This window comes from Eschrichtius robustus, chromosome 10 (assembly GCF_028021215.1).
Source record: "Eschrichtius robustus isolate mEscRob2 chromosome 10, mEscRob2.pri, whole genome shotgun sequence".
NCBI lineage: Eukaryota > Metazoa > Chordata > Mammalia > Artiodactyla > Eschrichtiidae > Eschrichtius > Eschrichtius robustus.
Window position 1 is genome coordinate 21,027,147 of NC_090833.1, and position 21,011 is coordinate 21,048,157.

The 21,011-nt window shown below is 44.0% G+C and overlaps 1 protein-coding gene across 1 annotated transcript; it reads left to right on the forward strand.

Annotated features, from left to right (window-relative positions):
- The first annotated feature begins 9,654 nt into the window (after positions 1–9,654).
- On the forward strand, positions 9,655–14,652 carry LOC137770911 (allergen Fel d 4-like). The gene is given in 7 exon segments (XM_068553970.1): positions 9,655–9,750; positions 10,110–10,246; positions 10,997–11,070; positions 11,767–11,877; positions 12,239–12,256; positions 12,259–12,350; positions 14,512–14,652. Coding segments are annotated over 7 exon segments (669 nt in total).
- Positions 14,653–21,011: the final 6,359 nt, after the last annotated feature.

Consider the following 21,011-nt stretch of genomic DNA (forward strand, 5'->3'; position numbering starts at 1 on the left):
TGCTTGTCTGTAAAGGTTTTAATTTCTCCATCACATCTGAATGAGATCCTTGCTGGGTAGAGTAATCTTGGTTGTAGTTTTTTCTCCTTCATCACTTTAAGTATATCCTGCCACTCCCTTCTGGCTTGCAGAGTTTCTGCTGAAAGATCAGATGTTAACCTTATGGGGATTCCCTTGTGTGTTATTTGTTTTTTTTCCCTTGCTGCCTTTAATATGTTTTCCTTATATTTAATTTTTGACAGTTTGATTAATATGTGTCTTGGCGTGTTTCTCCTTGGGTTTATCCTGTATGGGACTCTCTGTGCTTCCAGGACTTGATTAACTATTTCCTTTCCCATATTAGGGAAGTTTTCAACTATAATCTCTTCAAATATTTTCTCAGTCCCTTTCTTTTTCTCTTCTTCTTCTGGGACCCCTATAATTCGAATGTTGGTGCGTTTAATGTTGTCCCAGAGGTCTCTGAGACTGTCCTCAGTTCTTTTCATTCTTTTTTCTTTATCCTGCTCTGTAGTAGTTATTTCCACCATTTTATCTTCCAGGTCACTTATCCTTTCTTCTGCCTCAGTTATTCTGCTATTGATCCCATCTAGAGTATTTTTAATTTCATTTATTGTGTTTTTCATCATTGCTTGGTTCCTCTTTAGTTCTTGTACGTCCTTGTTAAATGTTTCTTGCATTTTGTCTATTCTATTTCCAAGATTTTGGATCATCCTTACTATCATTATTCTGAATTCTTTTTCAGGTAGACTACCTATTTCCTCTTCATTTGTTAAGTCTAGTGTGCTTTGACCCTGCTCCTTCATCTGCTGTGTGTTTTTCTGTCATCTCATTTTGCTTATCTTACTGTGTTTGGGGTCTCCTTTTCACAGACTGCAGGTTTGTAGTTCCCGTTGTTTTTGGTATCTGTCCCCAGTGGCTAAGGTTGGTTCAGTGGGTTGTGTAGGCTTCCTGGTGTAGGGAACTAGTGCCTGAGCTCTGGTGGATGAGGCTGGATCTTGTCTTTCTGGTGGGCACATCCACGTCTGGTGGTGTATTTTGGGGTGTCTGTGGCCTTATTATGATTTTAGGCAGCTTCTCTGCTAATGGATGGGGCTGTGTTCCTGTCTTGCTAGTTGTTTGGCATAGGGTGTTCAGCACTGTAGCTTGCTGGTCATTGAGTGATGCTGGGTCTTGATGTTGAGATGGAGATCTCTGAGAGATTTTTGCCGTTTGGTATTACGTGGAGCTGGGAGGTCTCTTGTGGACCAGTGTCCTGAAGTTGGCTCTCCCACCTCAGAGGCACGGCCCTGATGCCTGGCTGGAGCACCAAGAGCCTTTCGTCCACACGGCTCAGAGTAAAAGGGAGAAAAAATAGAAAGAAAGAAAGAAAGAGGCTATAATATAGTGAAGTAAAATAAAGCTATTGTAAAGCAAAGCTATACAGACAAAATCTCACCCAGAAGCATATACATATACACTCACAAAAAAAAAAGGAAAAGGGGAAAAATTAATATATCCTGCTCCCAAAGTCCACCTCCTGAATTTGGGATGATTCGTTGTCTATTCAGGTATTCAACAGATGCAGGCACATCAAGTTGTTTGTGGAGTTTTAATCCGCTGCTTCTGAGGCTGCTGGGAGAGATTTCCCCTTCTCTTCCCTGTTCGCACAGCTCCTGGGGTTCAGCTTTGGATTTGGACCCGCCTCTGCGTGTAGGTCGCCTGAGGGCGTCTATTCCCCGTCCAGACAGAACGGGGTTAAAGGAGCCGCTGCTTCGGGGGCGCTGGCTCACTCAGGCCGCGGGGAGGGAGGGGTACAGAGGAGGCGGGGCGAGCCTGTGGCGTCAGAGGCCGGCGTGACGTTGCACCAGCCTGAGGCGCGCAGTGTGTTCTCCCGGGGAATTTGTCCCTGGATCATGGGACCCTGGCAGTGGCGGGCTGCAGCGGCTCCCGGGAGGGGCGGTGTGGAGAGTGACCTGTGCTCACACACAGGCTTTTTGGAGGCGGCAGCAGCAGCCCCAGCGTCTCACGCCCGTCTCTGGGGTCCGCGCTGATCGCCGCGGCTCGCGCCCTTCTCTGGAGTTCGTTTAGGTGGCGCTCTGAATCCCCTCTCCTTGCGCGCAGCGAAACAAAGAGGCAAGAAAAAGTCTCTTGCCTCTTCGGCAGCTGCAGACTTTTTCCCGGGCTCCCTCCCGGCTAGCTGTGGTGCACTAACCCCTTCAGGCTGTGTTCACGCCGCCAACCCCAGTCCTCTCCCTGCTATCCGACCGAAGCCCGAGCCTCAGCTCCCAGCCCCGCCTGCCCCGGTGGGGGAGCAGACAAGCCTCTCGGGCTGGTGAGCGCTGCTCGGCGCCGAGCCTCTGTGCGGGAGTCTCTCTGCTTTTTCCTCTGCGCCCCTGTTGCTGTGGGATCCGCGCTGTTAGCTGCGGCTCGCGCCCGTCTCTGAAGTTCGTTTAGGCGGCTCTCTGAATCCCCTCTCCTCGCGCACCAGGAAACAAAGAGGGAAGAAAAAGTCTCTTGCCTCTTCGGCAGCTGCAGACTTTTTCCCGGGCTCCCTCCCGGCTAGCTGTGGTGCACTAACCCCTTCAGGCTGTGTTCATGCCGCCAACCCCAGTCCTCTCCCTGCGATCCGACTGAAGCCCGAGCCTCAGCTCCCAGCCCCGCCCGCCCCGGCGGGGGAGCAGAGAAGCCTCTCGGGCTGTAGAGTGCTGGTCGGCACCGCTCCTCCGTGCGGGAACCTCTCCGTTTTGCCCTCCGCACCCCTGTGGCTGCGCTCTCCTCCGTGGCTCCGAAGCTTCCCCCCTCTGCCACCCGCAGTCTCTGCCCGCAAAGGGGCTTCCTAGTGCGTGGAAATCTTTCCTCCTTCACAGCTCCCTCCCACTGGTGCAGGTGCCGTCCCTATTCTTTTGTCTCTGTTATTTCTTTTTTCTTTTGCCCTACCCAAGTACGGGGGGAGTTTCTTGCCTTTTTGGAGGTCGGACGTTTTCTGCCAGCGTTCAGTGGGTGTTCTGTAGGAGCAGTTCGACGTGTAGATGTATTTCTACTGTATCTGTGGGAAGGAAGGTGATCTCCGCGTCTTACTCTTCCGCCATCTTCTCTCCTCCCCAAAATCCTATAATTTAAGAACAATAATTACATGTCAGGAAAAGAAGATCATTAATGTCAACAGTAGCATCACTACTATTCAGTTGAACCATAAGAGACTGCCAATTATCAACTGTCTTTTCACCTATAAAATGAAAATTTTGTATGGTTCAACTCTATACATGTCATGTTTTCTGCAGTTGTCCCCTGAATATGATCCAATGAATTTGGTATAGTTTTCTGAGTAAGCTGCAGAAAGCTGGAGAAACTAACAACAAACAAAATTGTCCCACTTTATGTTGAATTAATTAAAATTGAAAAATTATTTCCTTTAAAAAAAGTCATTTCAACTGATAAGCACATTTTAACTGTTCACCTGTGTTATCATGATTCTTATCAATACATCACAAACAAACAACTTTCTAAGTGAAAACAGCTAAGACACTTTCTCATTAGTTCTTTCTCCTGGAGGAAAATAAAATCTCTCCTCTTCTGCCACCTTGTGGCCACTTCATTTTCCTGCTTTGCCAGTTTTTAATAAAAGACTCTCAATGGTCTTATGAAGACTTTGTTTTTCCAAAAGAAAAGTATTTGGTTCCTTGGCTTAAAGGACTTGCTTCTTTTCAAGATGCCAGGCAAAAAGGAGAATTGGTAGGCAAACTAGATTTGGTGTAAAAAGTATAAATTTAGTGCCTGTTGTGTACTAAGCCCAGGAGGAAACAGAAGAACGGGGACCAGTTATTTCCCTTTGGAGCTCAAGTCAGTATCTGGTGGGGAAGAGATTAAGACAGTTGCCTGATGCAAGGCCATAAGCAAAAGAATGAAAAGAAGAGCAGTGTTTTTGAAAGGGATTCACTCAGAATGCAGCTAGGATGCCCCAAGCTTTCTCCTGGAACACTGGGGTTGCCTATGTTATAAGCTTGTTTTTTTCCCTCCTGATGGTAGAACCTTGTCTTCAACTTCCCTACTATTATTTGCACTGGGCCTGGATACTCAGCAAAGACTAGTTGGTTCCCAATAAGGGTGCCCTGGAACAATCTCTTTCTCCAGAAAATAGATGAGCTCAGTGTGGCTGGCAGCCGCAAAAAGCAAAGACCTATTCTTCAGACAAGATCCAGTCAACAAAATGAGGCTGTGTTTCAGGCACGGAATAATCTGGGGAATTACTAAAATGTATGGAAATAAAACATACTTTTTTGTTTAGCAAAACAGGACTTTGTAGTGTACGCATCCTCCATCCTTTGAAAACACACACACACACACACCAGAGAAGCATTAATTTGTTGTCAGAAGGTGTACATTTGCAAACCCCTGTAGATATGGTTCAGTATTTCCCAATGGGGACGCTATTGATGTGTTGGATGAAACAGTTCTACTTCGTAGGGGGCTGGCTAAGCACTGCCGAAGGTTCTCATCCCTGGATCCTGGGCACCAAATGTCGGTAATACTCTCCAGTTACTGTAAAAACCAAAAATGCCACATCCACCACCCCCCTTTCCAAAATCTCTCCCTGGACTAGTGTTGGCCGTAGTTAAGAACCACTGAATCTTCACATTTTATCAGTTGAGGCCCAGAGAAGGGAAGGAACTTGCCTAAGTCACAGACAAGACTCGTAGCAAACAGCCAGAGAAGATTTATTGAAAGTCTATTACGCAGGGAGACTTACAGGTGGAGGGAGCACAGTAAATACAAAACGTGACCTCTGTTCTCAAAAAGGAGGGGAAGAGAGTGAAAGAACTCATATTTATTGGGGACCTATTGCATTCTAGCCCTTTCTAAACCTTTTCACGTTATCTTTGCAACGACGCTGAGGAAACTTGAGTCGCACAGAGATTAAGTGTGGAAGCAGAATTTGAACTCAGGCTTTTCTGACTCCAGAGCCTGTCTTTTCACAATCACCTTTCCAGTGTGTGTGTAAACACAGAAACCAGTGTTTTATAGTTATCCCAAAATGGAGAAAAGGTAAAAGATAACCATGTCTCCTTTCAGAGTCATACAAGAGCGCTACCTAATAAGCCGTCCTAGGGTCACCTGGTTCTCTTTGTCATGGTCCGAGCGCCGGTTGGAAAAGAATTTCCAGACACAAGGCAGAATGTGAGGAAGACAGAGTTTTCGCTGCAAGGACTGCGGGCCGACTTCCCGGTAGCCAGGGAAAGTCGACCATGAGCACGGGCTGCTTGTCTGTTTTTATAGCCAGGGAACAAAGGGACTTCTTTGGGTAGGGTCTGCATGTTTCCAATGGGATGAATACCTTTCTGTATATGGGATGGGAAAGGGGCAAGGCATGCTACTTGGGAAAGCTCAGAGATGTTGGGTGGTTGCTGCGTGACAGTGACAAGGGTCTGGTAACCCTCTGTTCCGGTGACGTTGGCCCTTTGAGTTTATCTTGTTCTTTGTCCTTGGAGCACACCACACTCTTGGCAAATGTGACTGTGTTTAACTTACTGTTTACTGTTGTTTAGGGGCGAGGCTCTGTGAAGTTAGAGATTAATTGATAAAAAACTGAGAAGGTGCAAATTATTTTTGTCTGGTAAATATGTAAATGCTTTCTGTCCAGTGGAGACAATAGCCGCAAAAGTTGTGGATTTATTGCCCTGTAGGACATTAACCACGTGTGTCTAACTTAGCAATTTTATCCCAGCAGTTTTTTCTTTCACTGACTTACACATACATCAGCTTCTCATATCCTCCTTTGAATCAGCTGTCATTCTTTTGGGTCCTTCAAAAATGATTTAACATTAAATCTTTGACACAGGCTCGCTATATAGTTGTATGAGAGTTATATTATTTAACTCTTTGAGAATTATGTTTTGACAGTAGCACAATCCAATAAGTGACGGACTGCTATAAAGTAAGCGTGAAACTCTAGGTGCTATGGGGACATACAAAGGATGAGAAGAGTGAGCCCTGGGGAATCAAAGGAATTCTTGAGCGGGGCCTTGAAGGAAGGGTAAAATTTGAACAGGAAGAGAAGGGAGGCTTTCCAGAAGGGGTTGCAGCATGAGGAAAAGAAGAAAGAAGTCAGGGGTTTTTGTAGATGCTACAATTAAAGGAAAGGCACCTAGTTTGGTCTTTTTCCTCAGGTCATGCTCCTGGCCTTATAGGATCCAGAATGTGAAGATTAAAAAGAAAATGGACAACTGTAGAAGCTCAGTAAGGGCAGGAATTTGAGCTATTTTTGTCAAATTGTACTCTCAGAGCTTGGACATAGTAAGCCAATGATGACTGCTTGTTGAATGACTAAGGTGATCAAAAGAAAAGAATATGATTAGCTTCCATTAACTGACCACTTACTATGTGCCAGACACTATGCTAAGCTCTTTTGAAAAAATTTTTATTTTATATTGGAGTAGAGTCGATTTACAATGTTGTGTTAGTTTCAGGTGTACAGCAAAGTGATTCAGTTATACATACACATGTATCTATTCTTTTTCAGATGCTTTTCCCATATAGGTTATTACAGAATATTAAGTAGAGTTCCCTGTGCTATAGAGTAGGTCCTTGTTGATTATCTATTTTATATATAGTAGTGTGTCTATGTTAATCCCAACCTCCTAATTTATCCCTCCCCTGCCCCACCTTTCCCCTCTGGTAACCATAAGTTTGTTTTCAATGTCTGTGAGTCTGCTTCTGTTTTGTAAATAAGTTCATTTGTATCATTTTTTTAGATTCCATATATAAGTGATATCATATGGTATTTGTCTTTCTCTGTCTGACCTACTTCACTTAGTATGATAATCTCTAGGTCCATCCATGTTGCTGCAAATGGCATTATTTCATTCTTTTTTATGGCTGAGTAATATTCCATTGTATAAATATACCACATCTTCTTTATCCATTTATCTGTCGATGGACGTGTATCTTTTTGAATTATGGTTTTCTTCAGATATATGCCTGAAGTGGGATTGCAGGAGTGGGATTGCTGCATCATATGGTAGTTCTATATGTAGTTTTTTAAGGAACCTCCATACTGTTCTCCATAGTGACTGTACCAATTTACATTCCGACCAGCAGTGTAGGAGGGTTCCATTTCCTCCACACCCTCTCCATCATTTGTTATTTGTAGACTTTTTGATGATGGCCATTCTGACCGGTATGAGGTGATACCTTATTGCTGTTTTGCTTTGCATTTCTCTAATAATTAGTGATGTTGAACATCTTTTCATGTTCTTTTGGGCCATCTGTATGTCTTCTTTGGAGAAATGTCTATTTAGATCTTCTGCCCATTTTTTGATTGGGTTGTTTGTTTTTTTTGATATTGAGCTGCATGAGCTGTTTGCATATTTTGGAGATTAATCCCTTGTTGGTTGCATAGTTTGCAAATATTTTCTCCCATTCTGTAAGTAGCCTTTTCGTCTTGTTTATAGTTTCCTTTGCTATGCAAAAGCTTTTAAGTTTAATTTGGTCCCATTTGTTTATTTTTGTTTTTATTTTCATTACTCTAGGAGGTGGATCCAAAAATATCTTGCTGCGGTTTATGTCAGAGAGTATTTTGCCTATGTCTTCCTCTAAGAGTTTTATAGTGTCCGGTCTTACATTTAGGTCTTTAATCCATTTTGAGTTTAGTTTTGTGTATGGTGTTAGAGAATGTTCTAATTTCATTCTTTTACATGTAGCCATCCATATGCCAAGCACTTTACATAAATAATTCCATCAGACCCTTACATTGATGATATGAAGCAGATTTTCTTATTTTTCAAATTAGGTCCAGCCTATGGCAAAATGGTTACACGAATGATTTTTATCTTTGGGGCTCCTTGACCCTTTCCCGAAGGGCACAGAATCCGAGACTTATGATTATTCTTCCACTGCCCAAACTCTGTTCCTGCCCCCCCAAGCCTGGTGGTGTCAGTACCATTGGAATAAACTGGTCCTACTACTGACCAGCAACTGATGTGCTACCAGGAGAGTCCCAGATGGACCTCTGGGTAACCTGGGCCCATGTGTATGTAAGTACTTGCTGAATTTTGATGAGTGAATCTGGAGGTGACAATCACTGTTATCCTTGGGTTTCTTACCTACAGGGAACCCTCAGGTTGTGGTAGAAATTTCAAACTAGAAAAGAAGGAAAGGGTTTCTGCTTCCACCCCTACCCCATGTGGGAAGAGAACTCTGGATCCCTTTTGACGGGACTGCCTCCTTCTGGATATTAGGATGGTGTGCCAGACATAGACATGTATTGCTCAGATTCCCTCTTCACGAAAGGGCTCATTGCGCAGCCTTGAGGAGTGTGGTTGGCTCACAGCCTCCACTGTTAACTGGTTCAGATTGGCCTCAACTCCTGAGCTGAGGTAGTGGTCTTCTTGGGGTGGCCCCATCCAATGACTGTGCAAGACTGTGGTACAAGGTCCCATCCATTTCTGCCTAATACAGGACTCTTCTCACATGCTCAGAGATCCCTGCTGGGCTGACAAAGACTTTGTCAGATCTATGTCATGGTCTGGCAACTCCCCTTCCCTAATCCCATTTCCTCCTTTTTCCTTTCACAAGTGTTACTCCCAGTAAGGCTTTTATACTCCTAAATCTGTCTCAGGATCTGTTTTCCGAAGGACACAGATGACACGATGGGATGCTGTTAGCTCCAAGCAACCTTTCATCAGTGAAGAGAATGGATATTTTAGAACTGGATTTGAGCTAATACCAGCAGAATATAATCACCCCGGGTGCTAGGGACCAGGGAGTACTTCCACTGTGGCGCATGAATCAAATAAGCTTTATTTCTTGGTATTCTTCTTGGCACTGACTATGTCTTGCTATTATATAAGATGGCTTGAATGTTCCTACTGGCTTTCTCAATGAGTCATTTGTTCAATTAATTAAGAGTGTGACTAAAGACAAGGTCATTAAGTCCATTTCCAGTCAGCCGTTAGTTTCAATCAAGTTACCTGTTATAAATGGATTGTTATCTGGTCATATATGGACTCCATAAGCCCTTTACCCATGCTGAGTCATGACTTTGGCTAGTTGTTTCTCAGCCTCCTGGCAGACTGTCACCCTTCCCGTGGGTCACTTATAAAATGCTCTATGCAGTATTTTGGTTTTGGGCAAGGAAGTCTTAGTGTGGTTGGTGACCAGCTACTTAACTTGCGGCCACAAATGGGAGGGCATAGTTTTTGCTTTTTTGGTATGGAAGCATCTCCTAATTCCTTATTGGAAGAGCAATACTCCTCAAATTATCCATTCATCCGTCAAATATTTTTTGACCAAGAGAGAGTTGCTACTTGCCCTTCCCTTGATCAGACTCACAGCTACATCCCTAGGGTCACATTTTAGGGAAATCTACATGCAGCTTCTTCAGTAGTAACTACCAGCCAGACACACCTGAGGGTCTAAAGCATTACTTATTCCTCTTCCATCTGTCCTTCATGCCAAAGACATCAAGCCTCAACCTGTGTCGTGGAGTCAATAATTATAGGGTCTCTGGGATCAGATAGTCTTGGGTTCTCCCACTTCATGGAGGAAAGGTGGTGCCTTGTGGACAAAAAACTGGACCCAGAACAGATATAAAAACAGAGGCCCTGGGGAGAGGCGCCACCGTCAGGGAAAGACTCACTCCCAGTGACTACAGAGAAGACAGCACTGTCCCCTGCCAAGATGAAGCTGCCGTTGCTGTGTCTGGGGCTGACTCTAGTCTGTGCCCACAAGGAAGGAAACCCTGATGTTGTGAGAAGCAACTTCGATATTTCAAAGGTAGGGGCAGTGGAGAATAGTGACCTTGGATTTTGGGGGTGGTTTGGAGGATTCTGAAACAAGGTGACCCTCCTGGAGGGCAGCAGTTCCTTGACATATTAGGCAAAAGGGGTGATTTCAGACCTTAGACTAAGGGCAGTTGTGCCATGTTAAAAGACGACAACATTTGGGTACCTCCATTCTCACTGGAGGGACAGTGGAAAGAGTCCTAGGTGTGGTGCCAATTGATCTGAGTTCTAATTTCATCTTCACATCACCATGATGAGTCCTGGCCCACAGGCCAGAGTTCAAGGAGACAAGTGTTCATGTTGTATCTCTTTCCTCTTTTCTCACCCAATCATTTTATTGATTTATTGCAGATTTCAGGGGAGTGATATTCCATTCTCTTGGCCTCAGACACCGAAGAAAAGGTAGAAGAAAATGGTAGCATGAGAGTTTTTGTGGAGCACATCCATGCCTTGGAAAATTTTTCTTTGTTCTTTAAATTTCATACAAAGTAAGTGGGTTTTTTGCTTGGGAAAGAAAAAACAGAAGCCCGAATATGGTCTTGGACCTCTACACACACACACACACACACACACATACACAAACACACACACGTATACATACATTCTGGGCCTGTACCTAAAATCAGGGTCCATCATCTGGCACTGATTTGGGGTTTGGTGAACCTGTGGCTTTTCTAGATTCAGAGATAAGAATTGGTGACAGGCATGAATTTAAACAGGAGTAGAGGAGGTAAGGGGTAGAGGGGTATCAGAATCATAAGTAGTGTGGCAAGACAGCATAGGTTAAGAGCATAGGATTCAGAATCAACAGCCTATCTCGTTCTTGAATCTATATGTGTGACCAAGAAAATTCATCTGTTTCTTCCCCAATTTTCCCTAGAGTCAAAGAAGATGATAATAATTGTCTCTCATGGTTTTTTGTGAGGACCAAGTGAGGTTATGTTCATAGGCACATATCTGAGAGGCTGGCATGTGGTAAGAACCCAGCTAATTCTCTCAACAAGTAGCTATCTTAATAGTAATAGTGGGAAGTAGTGGTAGAGTAATAGTGATAGAAGTAGTTGACTCATTCTCAAAGCAGCAAATAAAGTGAATAATGTAAATAAAAGTTCTTTGGAAACTATACCCAAAAATGTTCAACAGTTAATCAGTGGAATCGTAAACTCAAGTTACAGGTAGAGTGTGAAGGAGCCAGCCCCATCAGTATCTCTTGGGCATCAGCTCATTCTGTTTTACAGGGTAAGTGGAGCATGTACTGAAATGTCTTTGCTTTCTGACAAAGCAGGAGAGGATGGTGTATATAGTGTTATCTGTAAGTATGCCAAAAAAAAAAGGTCTTTCTAAATTCTACTTCCAACTGCAAGGAATTTGCTAAAACCCAGTATCTTCAGGATCTTGATCAGTTCCTGATATGCTTGTTTAGGTAATACAGTGGGGCCATCTAATAGCCAATATCCTGAATTTGGGAGAAATGTGTGTGTAAAAGCCAGTGCCTGGCACACAGTACCATCAGGTATAGAAGGCAGTTTGGTCACATGTACCTCCTGCAACAAAAGAAAATTGGCAAAAAAAAAAAAAGAAAGTAAATTGGCAGGACAGCTTCTCATTCCTTGCCCACTTTCTGATGATGTCTGATGGCCATTGCCACAGCACATTATTCAGGATACAGCCCTGGGTATATAATGCAATGGGGCTTATAGAGAAGACAGAGACACACAGTTGGCAGAGATGGCTGAGGGAGGGTAGGTGAGTTTCAGGGAGCATGATAGAGGGAAAGCTGCTGCTGTGGCTGAATTTTTCTACCCCTAGTGGTCAGTCTACCAGTGTTCCTTAGAAGTTGCCTCATGAATCCCAGAGAGATGCAAATGGAAGGCAGTAGATATCACTCTCTATTTCTTCCAGGACATGCACTTGAATTTGTTTTGTGGGAGAGAATAGGAAGTGAAAGGGTTTCACTTCCTTCCCATGGACCAAAGGAGTTCTGAGCTGTGTTCTGTTTCCTCCACAGATGATGAAGACAATAAATTTCACATACTTCAAACGAACTATACTGAATATATTATTTTTTATCTCATGAATGTCAACAACAATGAATCATTCCAACTGCTGGAGCTCTATGGTAGAGTATTTTCATGCTGACACTCATCGTGGGGTGGGGAGACTGGGGAAGGAAGGAAGCCTGGAGACAGAGTGGTCTTCCCAATCTTATCCTGGGACATCTCTCCTCCTCTGAAGATAGATGCTCACCCCTGGTGAAATCTCTCAGGCTCAGTGTTGGGAAGATGATGAATCTCTCATCATGCCAGAAAGATATCCTAAAGATGTCAAATTCAAGACAGGTTATTTTTTCATCCCCAAGACTTCTGCCTAAGCACCCAATCAGTACCATTCATTTTCCCGTCTGGCTGGAGCCCCGCCCCTCTGATGAGCCTCAATGACCAATAAACAAGACAAAGCAGTTACTGTCACGCTTCCCACAGCCCGAGAACCAGACGTGAGTCCAAAATCAAGAAAAAGTTTGTGAAAATTTGCCAAAAATATGGGATTGTTAAGGAAAACATATTTCCACATGTTTCCATATTACCAAAGTCGGTTAAGTTGAGCTCTCTCTGGCTTTCTCTGCCTAAATTACCATTTTACTGAATGGGAATGTTCCTGAAGGGAAAAATCCAAGAGAAGTTAATATCCCAGTCAGTCCCCTTGGTCCTAACCTGGAGAATCATCTGGTTTCATTCTGGGAAATAAACCAGGGTTGGTATTTGAATGTGCTCTTCTCTGCCTCTGTAGATCACTATCTCCAGGCCCAAGGGAGTGGAGTGGCCCAGGCCTCCAGGTTGGTGAGCTCTGCTGGAGAGGGGCTGGCTCAGGGATCCATGCCTCCCAAAAGCATTAGAGGTTTATGTCCAACGATTACAATAAAAATAATTTGGTAAGGAAGCTTGTTGGGAGAGCTTGAAATTCGGAGTTGGAGGACCTGGGTTCAGGATCCACTCCTGCTATGAGCTTTTTGAGCAAATGATGTAGCAATTAAAAGGGAAAGAATGATGTCTACCTTACAGAGTTACTGTGTGGATATAACGCTGGAGAAAAGGGCTCAGTAATTGATAATGTGCTAAAAATCATGACTTAAAGTTTTAAATGGGAAAAGAGTGTGAGTGTGAAACTCAAATACATTTCTGTGTTCGTGGTCCATCTTCCAAGCCCAGAGAGCCATCTCACCCTCCAATTTATGGAAAAATTTTCTTCCTTCGATCTCTTCCTTTCTTCCTGCACATCCTTAACTTCTAATCTGGGAATAGAGTTGTCTGACCTTCCAGTTGTCTTCCAACCTGGAAAATAGACTCTAGAGTTTCCTCATCTGACATCTGCTAATCCCAAACTCCCATTCCATCCCTCCCCCAGCCCCCAGCCCCCTTGGCAACCACAGGTCTGCTCTCTATGTCTGTGATTCTGTTTCTGTTTCATAGATAGGTTCATTTGTGTCATATTTATTTATTTATTTAATATTTATTTTGTCTGCTCCAGGTCTTCATTGCGGCACGTGGGATCTTCGTTGCAGCATGCGGGATCTTTAGTTGCGGCATGTGGACTTCTTAGTTGTGGCATGCAGACTCTTAGTTGCGGCATGCATGTGGGATCTAGTTCTCTGATCAGGGATCGAACCCCAGCCCCCTGCACTGGGAGCGTGGAGTCTTACCCACTGGACCACCAGGGAAGTCCCTGTGTCATGTTTTGAATTGCACATATAAGTGATATCATATGGTATTTATCTTTCTCTTGGTCAGTGTTTTTTCATACTCTTGGAACACCTCCTTCAACCACTGCTTTTATCTACTGTGAACGTGTTAAGTGAGATTCCATGAAATGTGAACAACACTTATCTTCAGCAATCTATATGTGGTACATTCAGGAGGCATCAAGGAGGCTGAGTGTTATTAACCTCTTCTTTGGGGAGCTTACAGGCTTTGGAGAAAGGGAAATTAAAGATCCTCTTCCAGTTATAATCCTTTCCCAACATCAGCTGATGATAAAAACAGTGTAAGAGTTACACATGGGTGTTGGGGCAGAGCAAGACGTGGGTAGGGGTTGTCATGCAGAAAGAATGACATTCATTATGGACATAAGGCTTATGTTAACAAGAGGAGGCTTTCTAGGCATCTGACTCTCCTCACCTCTTACTCTGCCTCCAGATCAGAAGAGTAAGTTAGGTTCAGACTTATTGCTCCTGACTTAAGTGCTCAGTCTGGTTTGCTGAAATATGACAAAAGGCTATGTAGAAAGTCAACCAGTCATGCTAGGATCACCCATTTTCCAAAAGTTTGCATTTAAGGGACAGAGCAGCTGATACCCAGAAGGGCATGGCCTAGCATATCCTTGAGAATGCTTAGAACATTAACAACAATAGTAATCAATGCACAAGAGCGCCATGTTGATGATGGGAAATGGCTGGAGACTACAGCCATACACGTGTCAGGAAACTACAGCCAATCGGGAGGCACAAAAAGACCCTCAGGGGTTCCCAGATCAAGTTGGCAGATGAGCTCACACTGAAACCTATACCTCAACCCCAAACATTTTATGCAAATGAAGCATGAAATGTTAAGGATGCTCAAAAGCAAGGAGTGAAGATGTCTGTGGATCAGAAACAGAGCAGTCCTTTTCAAGAGGAGCAAAAAGAAAGAAAACAGACAGGAACCATGTGGGTAAACAGGCCAGAGCAGCATCGTCCTCTGGGTTTGGGGTCTGGGGACAGATCTGGATCACCCATGCAGGGCTGGGGCCGATCATGTGGGGCTGCAGACTGAAGATGCGGACCTCTGAGAAGCAGGGGCTGAGCCTGAATGAATTTGAGGACAGTTCCTCTCCCTCACCTGGAGTCACAGAGAGAAGCTGACTGCAAAGGAGGCACCACCACCTCTTTCTTTCATTTGAGAAAGAAAAGAGCAGTCCCTGCTCTCCTGGAATTGGCCTGACTCCCATCATGAGGCTTCAAGGTTATCACCAGCTGGCCTGATGCTCACAGCTAGGCCAGGTTATTCTGTTGGACATAAACAATCTCCTGAAACATCAACACAGACAAGGTCACTCAGAGATCATTAAAAAAAATCACTGTGCAATCCAGAAACACGCCCCCCTCTTGGCTAAAATGAGTCACTGCTACTTCTCTACTAATTACAGCTTTATCCTCATGCTGGTCTTCTCTTCCTATAGATAGGATTTACTGAGAGATGCATTCATAGACTTGCCCCTGCTTTCTGACAGCACCCAATCTAGAGCTTCCTTAGATCCTCCCCCAAACCTGCAGGAGGTCCTTCCTAACACGCCCCTACTGAGACACCCATGGTTCCCCATGGTGAGTGTTCTTCCCAGCTGCAGTAATAAACCCAGTTTTTCAATTACATGTATGTTCCTGGTGGTCTTTAGCTGAAGAGTATTAACATTTTTAGGACTTGAACCCAGGCCCACTTCATGCATGTGCCGCCCGGAATTCTGGGAAGCACCAAGCTAAATCACAAATGCAAGGCCTGGTTTAATGCTGTGCACTTAAGTAGCACACAGGATGCCCCCAAGGATTTTGGCTTGAGCAATTGGAAGGATGGAATTGCCATTTCCTCCAGTTACCTAGAGGAGCCAGTTTAGTGGGGAAGGATAAAAAAAATCTCTGTTTCAGACATTTAATTTGTTTATCTAGCTTGGCTACTATTAAAAAAAAGAGACCCAACCATAATTTAGTATGGGTTAGTGAAGATAGAATTAATTTCATAACTTAATAATAGATTTCATTATCAGTAACATAAATGTGAATTTTCTTCAGCAAGTTAAAAGGGAATGTACTAGATCTATATTAAGATTGTTAGATCTCAAAAACAAATTGTAAGATGAAAAAAGCCAGTTGTTGAATGATATGTGCAGTATGACACCATTTATATAACTTTTTTAAAAAAATTTATTTACTTATTTTATTTTTGGCTGCATTGGCTCTTTGTTGCTGCACGCGGGCTTTCTCTAGTTGCGGCGAGCGGGGCTACTCTTCGTTGCGGTACGTGGGCTTCTCATTGCGGTGGCTTCTCTTGTTGCGGAGCACGGGCTCTAGGCACGCGGGCTTCAGTAGTTGTGGCACGTGGGCTCTAGAGCGCAGGCTCAGTTGTGGCGCACGGGCTTCGTTGCTCCGCGGCGTGTGGGATCTTCCCGGACCAGGGCTCAAACCGGTGTTCCCTGCGCTGTCAGGCAGATTCTTAACCACTGCGCCACCAGGCAAGTCCCATATATAACTTTAAAATAACACACAGAACAATGCAATACATTATTTATGGATTTCTATTATATGTAAGATAACACAGCGCTTCTGATAATGTGCATACGAATCACCTGGGAACTTGTTAAACAGCAGGCTCTGATTTAGCAGGTCTGGGGTGGGGCCTGAGATTCCAACTTCTAACAAGCTCCCAGAGATGCCAGTGCTACGCCGCCTTGGGAGAGGGGAGATGCAGGTAAAGTGAAACTGTTCTTACTTTCTTCAATTATTTTGCTCTATCTGGGTGCTAGAACCTCTCTGTTGTACTTCCGGACACTCATAAAGGTATTCATGTCCATGAGTGGTTGTTAAAATAGGTGCGTCTGTGGGGTTACGAGGGCTGGCATCTCCTATTCCACCATCTCGCTAATGTCAACACAAATCAGTTATCATTTTACCCAAAAGACAGAAAGACATTGAGTTTTCAAAACTTTTAAATTTTTCTAGAATATCTACAGAAATCAGGGATCAAATGAAAATTACGGTGGAATTGTTACTGATTTGGGTCCTCGGACTCTTTAATCAATAGAAATTGGTAAGAAGCCAGACGAGGAATTCAAACAAGGCTTTACTGGGTCTCGTGCTTGCTGCAGCGTGAGGGAGAGAAAACAAGAAACAGGTGCCCTTATTTTCTCCCGGAGAGGGGACGAGCTTGTTCCTTAAATAGGATAACAACAGGGGCGGGTCTGCAGGTTGAGCGGGAGGGGCGGCTTAGATGGTCCGCGCACCCCCGTGGTGGTGCTGTGTGCAGGGACCATGCGCAGTACCCTGCTTTTGCTCTTAGCACCTCAGACATGGCAGTTTGTGACTTTTTTGTATCTTATTGTTCATAATTACCCTGACTGTGCATGTGTGCAGCTATTTCCAGCCCCTTATCGTTTCTTTGTATTCTGTTGTGGGAGGAGACGTTTGTCCAGGTGCAAGCACTGCAGCAAAGGGTGCCAGGTCCCAGCCCATCTTGGAATCAGCCATCATTGGGATCTCTACTGCTTCCCGGTCCACTTTGCTCAGGGATGGAGGGCCAAGCTCACAGCCAAGTCCCATAGGGCAGGGGTCCTCAACCCCCTGGCCGGGCCGTAGACCGGTACCAGTCCTCGGCCTGTTAGGAGCCAGGCTGCACAGCAGGAGGTGAGCGGCAGGCGAGGGGGCGAATCTTCACCTGCCGCTCCCATCGCTCGCATTACCGCCTGAACCATCCCCCCTGCCCCGTCCGTGGAAAAATTGTCTTCCACGAAGCCAGTCCCTGTTACCAAAAAGGTTGGGGACCGCAGCCATAGGGGATTTTTCCATCATGATATTGAAATCCTAAATTGTGTTTTATTAGTTCCTTATCACCCTACTACCACCTCACTGCCCGTGAACACATTCTTAGGGCCTGAAAACAAATTGAGTCGATTAAAGGAAGGGAAATAAGTCTACTGCAAAGAGCACCACAAAATAATATTCCAAATGCAGGCAAGTGTGAGTTAGGATTGCACAGTAGATCATATGTGCTGCACTCCCTTCCAAGAGTTAAAATTTTATGTTAGGAAACTCTGCTGCTGTATCAAAGATACAGTTAGGAAGCTCTATTCTTGGCATCCAGCTGGACAGGAGAAATGGGTCATATATTAGTTTCTGCTGCAACAAATAACCACAAATTTGATGGCTTCAAACAGCACAAGTTTATTATATTACAGTTTTGGAGGTCAGAAATACGACATGGGGCTCCCTGGACCAAAACCAAGTGAGCCCAGTGTCTATAAATGTGTTCAAATCATCTTCTATGTCTTTTCTTAGAGTTTTAAAGGTCTCTCCTTGGTGATCTTCTGGTGTATTCTCAGTTGTTAATTCCTATATACTTTCACAGGTTTTTTGTTGTTGTTTAATTTTTTGTTTTTTTAACTGTTAGTTATTATCATGAGTTTTTGCTGGTATAGAGAAATGTTATTGAGTTTTGTAAGTTGATCTCTCTAGCAACCTTGATGAAATTTTTCATTAGTTATAATAAAATTAGTCCTAATACTTTGGGGATTCTGTTGGCTTTATAGGTACCTATATATGATCATATTATCTGCAAGTAATATCAGTGTATCTCTTCCAATCCTTACACGTCTCTTTTTTTTCTCTCTTCTTATAACTTCAGCCAGAACCTCCAGAAATACTTTAACTATTGAAACCATATTTTCTATACCAGGGGTTGGCAAACTATGGCCCACAGGCCAAATTCAGCTCCCTGCCTATTTGTTTATAGACCCTGAGCCAAGAACATTTGCAATTGATGTGAGATTAGAAACACTAATTTTTAACCCCAATTAAGCAAGATGTTATTCTAAAACAGAATTGTATTCTTCTCATTAATAGGCCTGTGTTTTTTTTTAAATTGTCCTCAATATTATATTTTGAATTTTATCAGAAAATTTGGAAATGTGTTTTCTCTATTACTATATTAGTATCTACATAATATCTTCAATTTTGCCTCTTGGCGTGCAAAGCCTAAAATATTCACTATCTGGCCCTTAGAGAAAAAGTTTGCTGATTCCCTTTTCTACATCCTGCTCTTTCCCCTGACTGTTATTTACGATAGTTATTTGTACTGCATTTTCTCCCAAATAAACAAGTTCATCAAATTGAACCCCTCAGAATGCCTTCAATTAAATGGGCATGAAATGATAGGATTGTGGATTAAGGAGATATTTTTAAGTTGTTCTGTTACCGCTCCCCTTTAAATATTATGAATAACTTAAACCTGAATGGAGGGAATTTAGATAAATGTCAAATAAACTTCCAGAATAAATATCAAACTAGGACACCCTGAGGTTATTTGGGGGTTTCAGAGACAATGATGAAGACTCCAAATCTCTATTCTTGGCTTAGGGGACTTTGTCGCTTGATTCTCGTGTCCCAGGACAGGTCTTTAGTTGAAATTGTCTGCTCCTGGGGGCAGCCCCATCAGGATGCTAACTGTCGTTCTTAAAATTTGGCATTTCAGAAACATTGTTTTGTTGGTTTCAAATATGTATGATGGATCTATTTTGGTAATAGTAGACAACCACTGGCTAACCACTTGGTAAAGAAAGACAGAGAATGGAGTGCCGGGTTGTTCAGGAGAGCCTGGCCCCGGAAACAAGGTCTAGTCAGCAGTGCTGACGCGGGTTATCCAGCTGCCAGGATTCCCACAACCTAACACAACTACCTTCCTTTCCCCGTGTTTCCGATAAACCTGAACTAGTTCTGCACACAGTTTTCCTCAAACACCCCACGAGCAAACCCATCTCTGGACCCCAGTCCTTGCTGCTTCCTTTGTATGAAATACTTGTCCCCCAGATACCTGCATGACCTGCTGCCTCACGGCCTTCTGGCCCCTCTGTGTCACCTCACACAGAGGACTCCTCCAAACCCCAAGTATAATTAGCACTCTTTCCCCACCTTTCCTGACTGCCCTCTCATACTTATTTGTTTATTGCCTATACCCACTCCCTCTAGAATGTAAATGCTACAAAGTCAAGGAGTTTCTTTTATTCACTGCGTATCCAACAGCTGAAACAGCGCTTAGCATGACACAGGCATGCCATGTTTGTTGCCTCAATAAGTGGCCTTCCTGACCTACACGGGAAGGATTAGAGAACCCATCCTCTTTCTCCCTTGTCTTGTCCTAATATTTTCACAAGTGTGTCTCAGCTCACACCAAAGAATGTGGGGCCTGTAGCATTTTTCCCATTGGTGAAATTGGAGAGATGGGAACTCTAAGGAGACTGCTTCAGAAAATCTCTTCATAAAACACTGGGCTCTGGGAACGGGGCCTAGTTGTCACACACACACACACACACACACACACACACACACACGAGAAGAGCAGGTTTAGCACTCAACCTCTGAGAGAAGAGCAGGGAATCCATGACCCTTCTTCCCCGCCTCCTACAACCCGGCCATCGTGCTACTCCCATTCCATTTCTGTCCAGCCTCCTGGGGGTCTTGAAAAAGGCTGAGATTCAAGAAGTTACTGACATGGTAGGTACAAGACTTGTCCAGATGGAGGGAGATGGATGTTTCTGGAATGTGACCCAGTCTTCTGAGTTGAGCCTGGGTGGGCTGAAGGCACTAGAGGTCTCTGTATATACAGATAAAAATGGAAAAGCAGGGCTTCCCTGGTGGCGCAGTGGTTGGGGGTCTGCCTGCCAATGCAGGGGACACGGGTTCGGTTCCTGGTCTGGGAGGATCCCACGTGCCGCGGAGCGGCTGGGCCCGTGAGCCACAATTGCTGAGCCTGCGCGTCTGGAGCCTGTGCTCCGCAACGGGAGAGGCCGCGGCGGTGAGAGGCCCGCGCACCGCGATGAGGAGTGGCCCCTGCTTGCCGCAACTAGAGAAAGCCCTCGCACAGAAACGAGGACCCAACACAGCCAAAAATAAATAAATAAATAAAATATTTTTTAAAAAAAATGGAAGAGCAGATTTGCAGGGTTCAGAAGAAAAGGAGGGACTGTGTGTGGGAAGCTCAGGAGACAGCCTTTACAGACAGTAAAGCCTGTGCTTTACTGTTTTACGTTCCCTCAAATCAGTTTGAGTAATTTGACTCAGACTCTTGTAGATAAATGAGTCTCAGCTCAACAAAAACAAAGAAATTACTACATTAGTGGTCATGTTGTATGATACATATATTGCTATACCTCTTCCGCAAACTGACAGCTATGTCCACATCTCCACATTCCTTTAAGGCCAGGAAAAAATATGTAGAAAGCTTCCCCCCACCACTGAGCTGCTGCTTGCAATACTCCTTCACTGTACTTTTTCATCTCAGCTCTAAAGCAAGGAATATAATACAGATCCACTTATGTCTTCCCTATCTGTAAAAGGGGAATAATAATCCTAATACCTAAATAATAGATTATTGTGAAGATAAAATTAGTTAATATTGCAAAGCATTTGGAATAGGGCCTGACACACAGTACGTACTATCTAATGTGTTGGCTGTTATTATT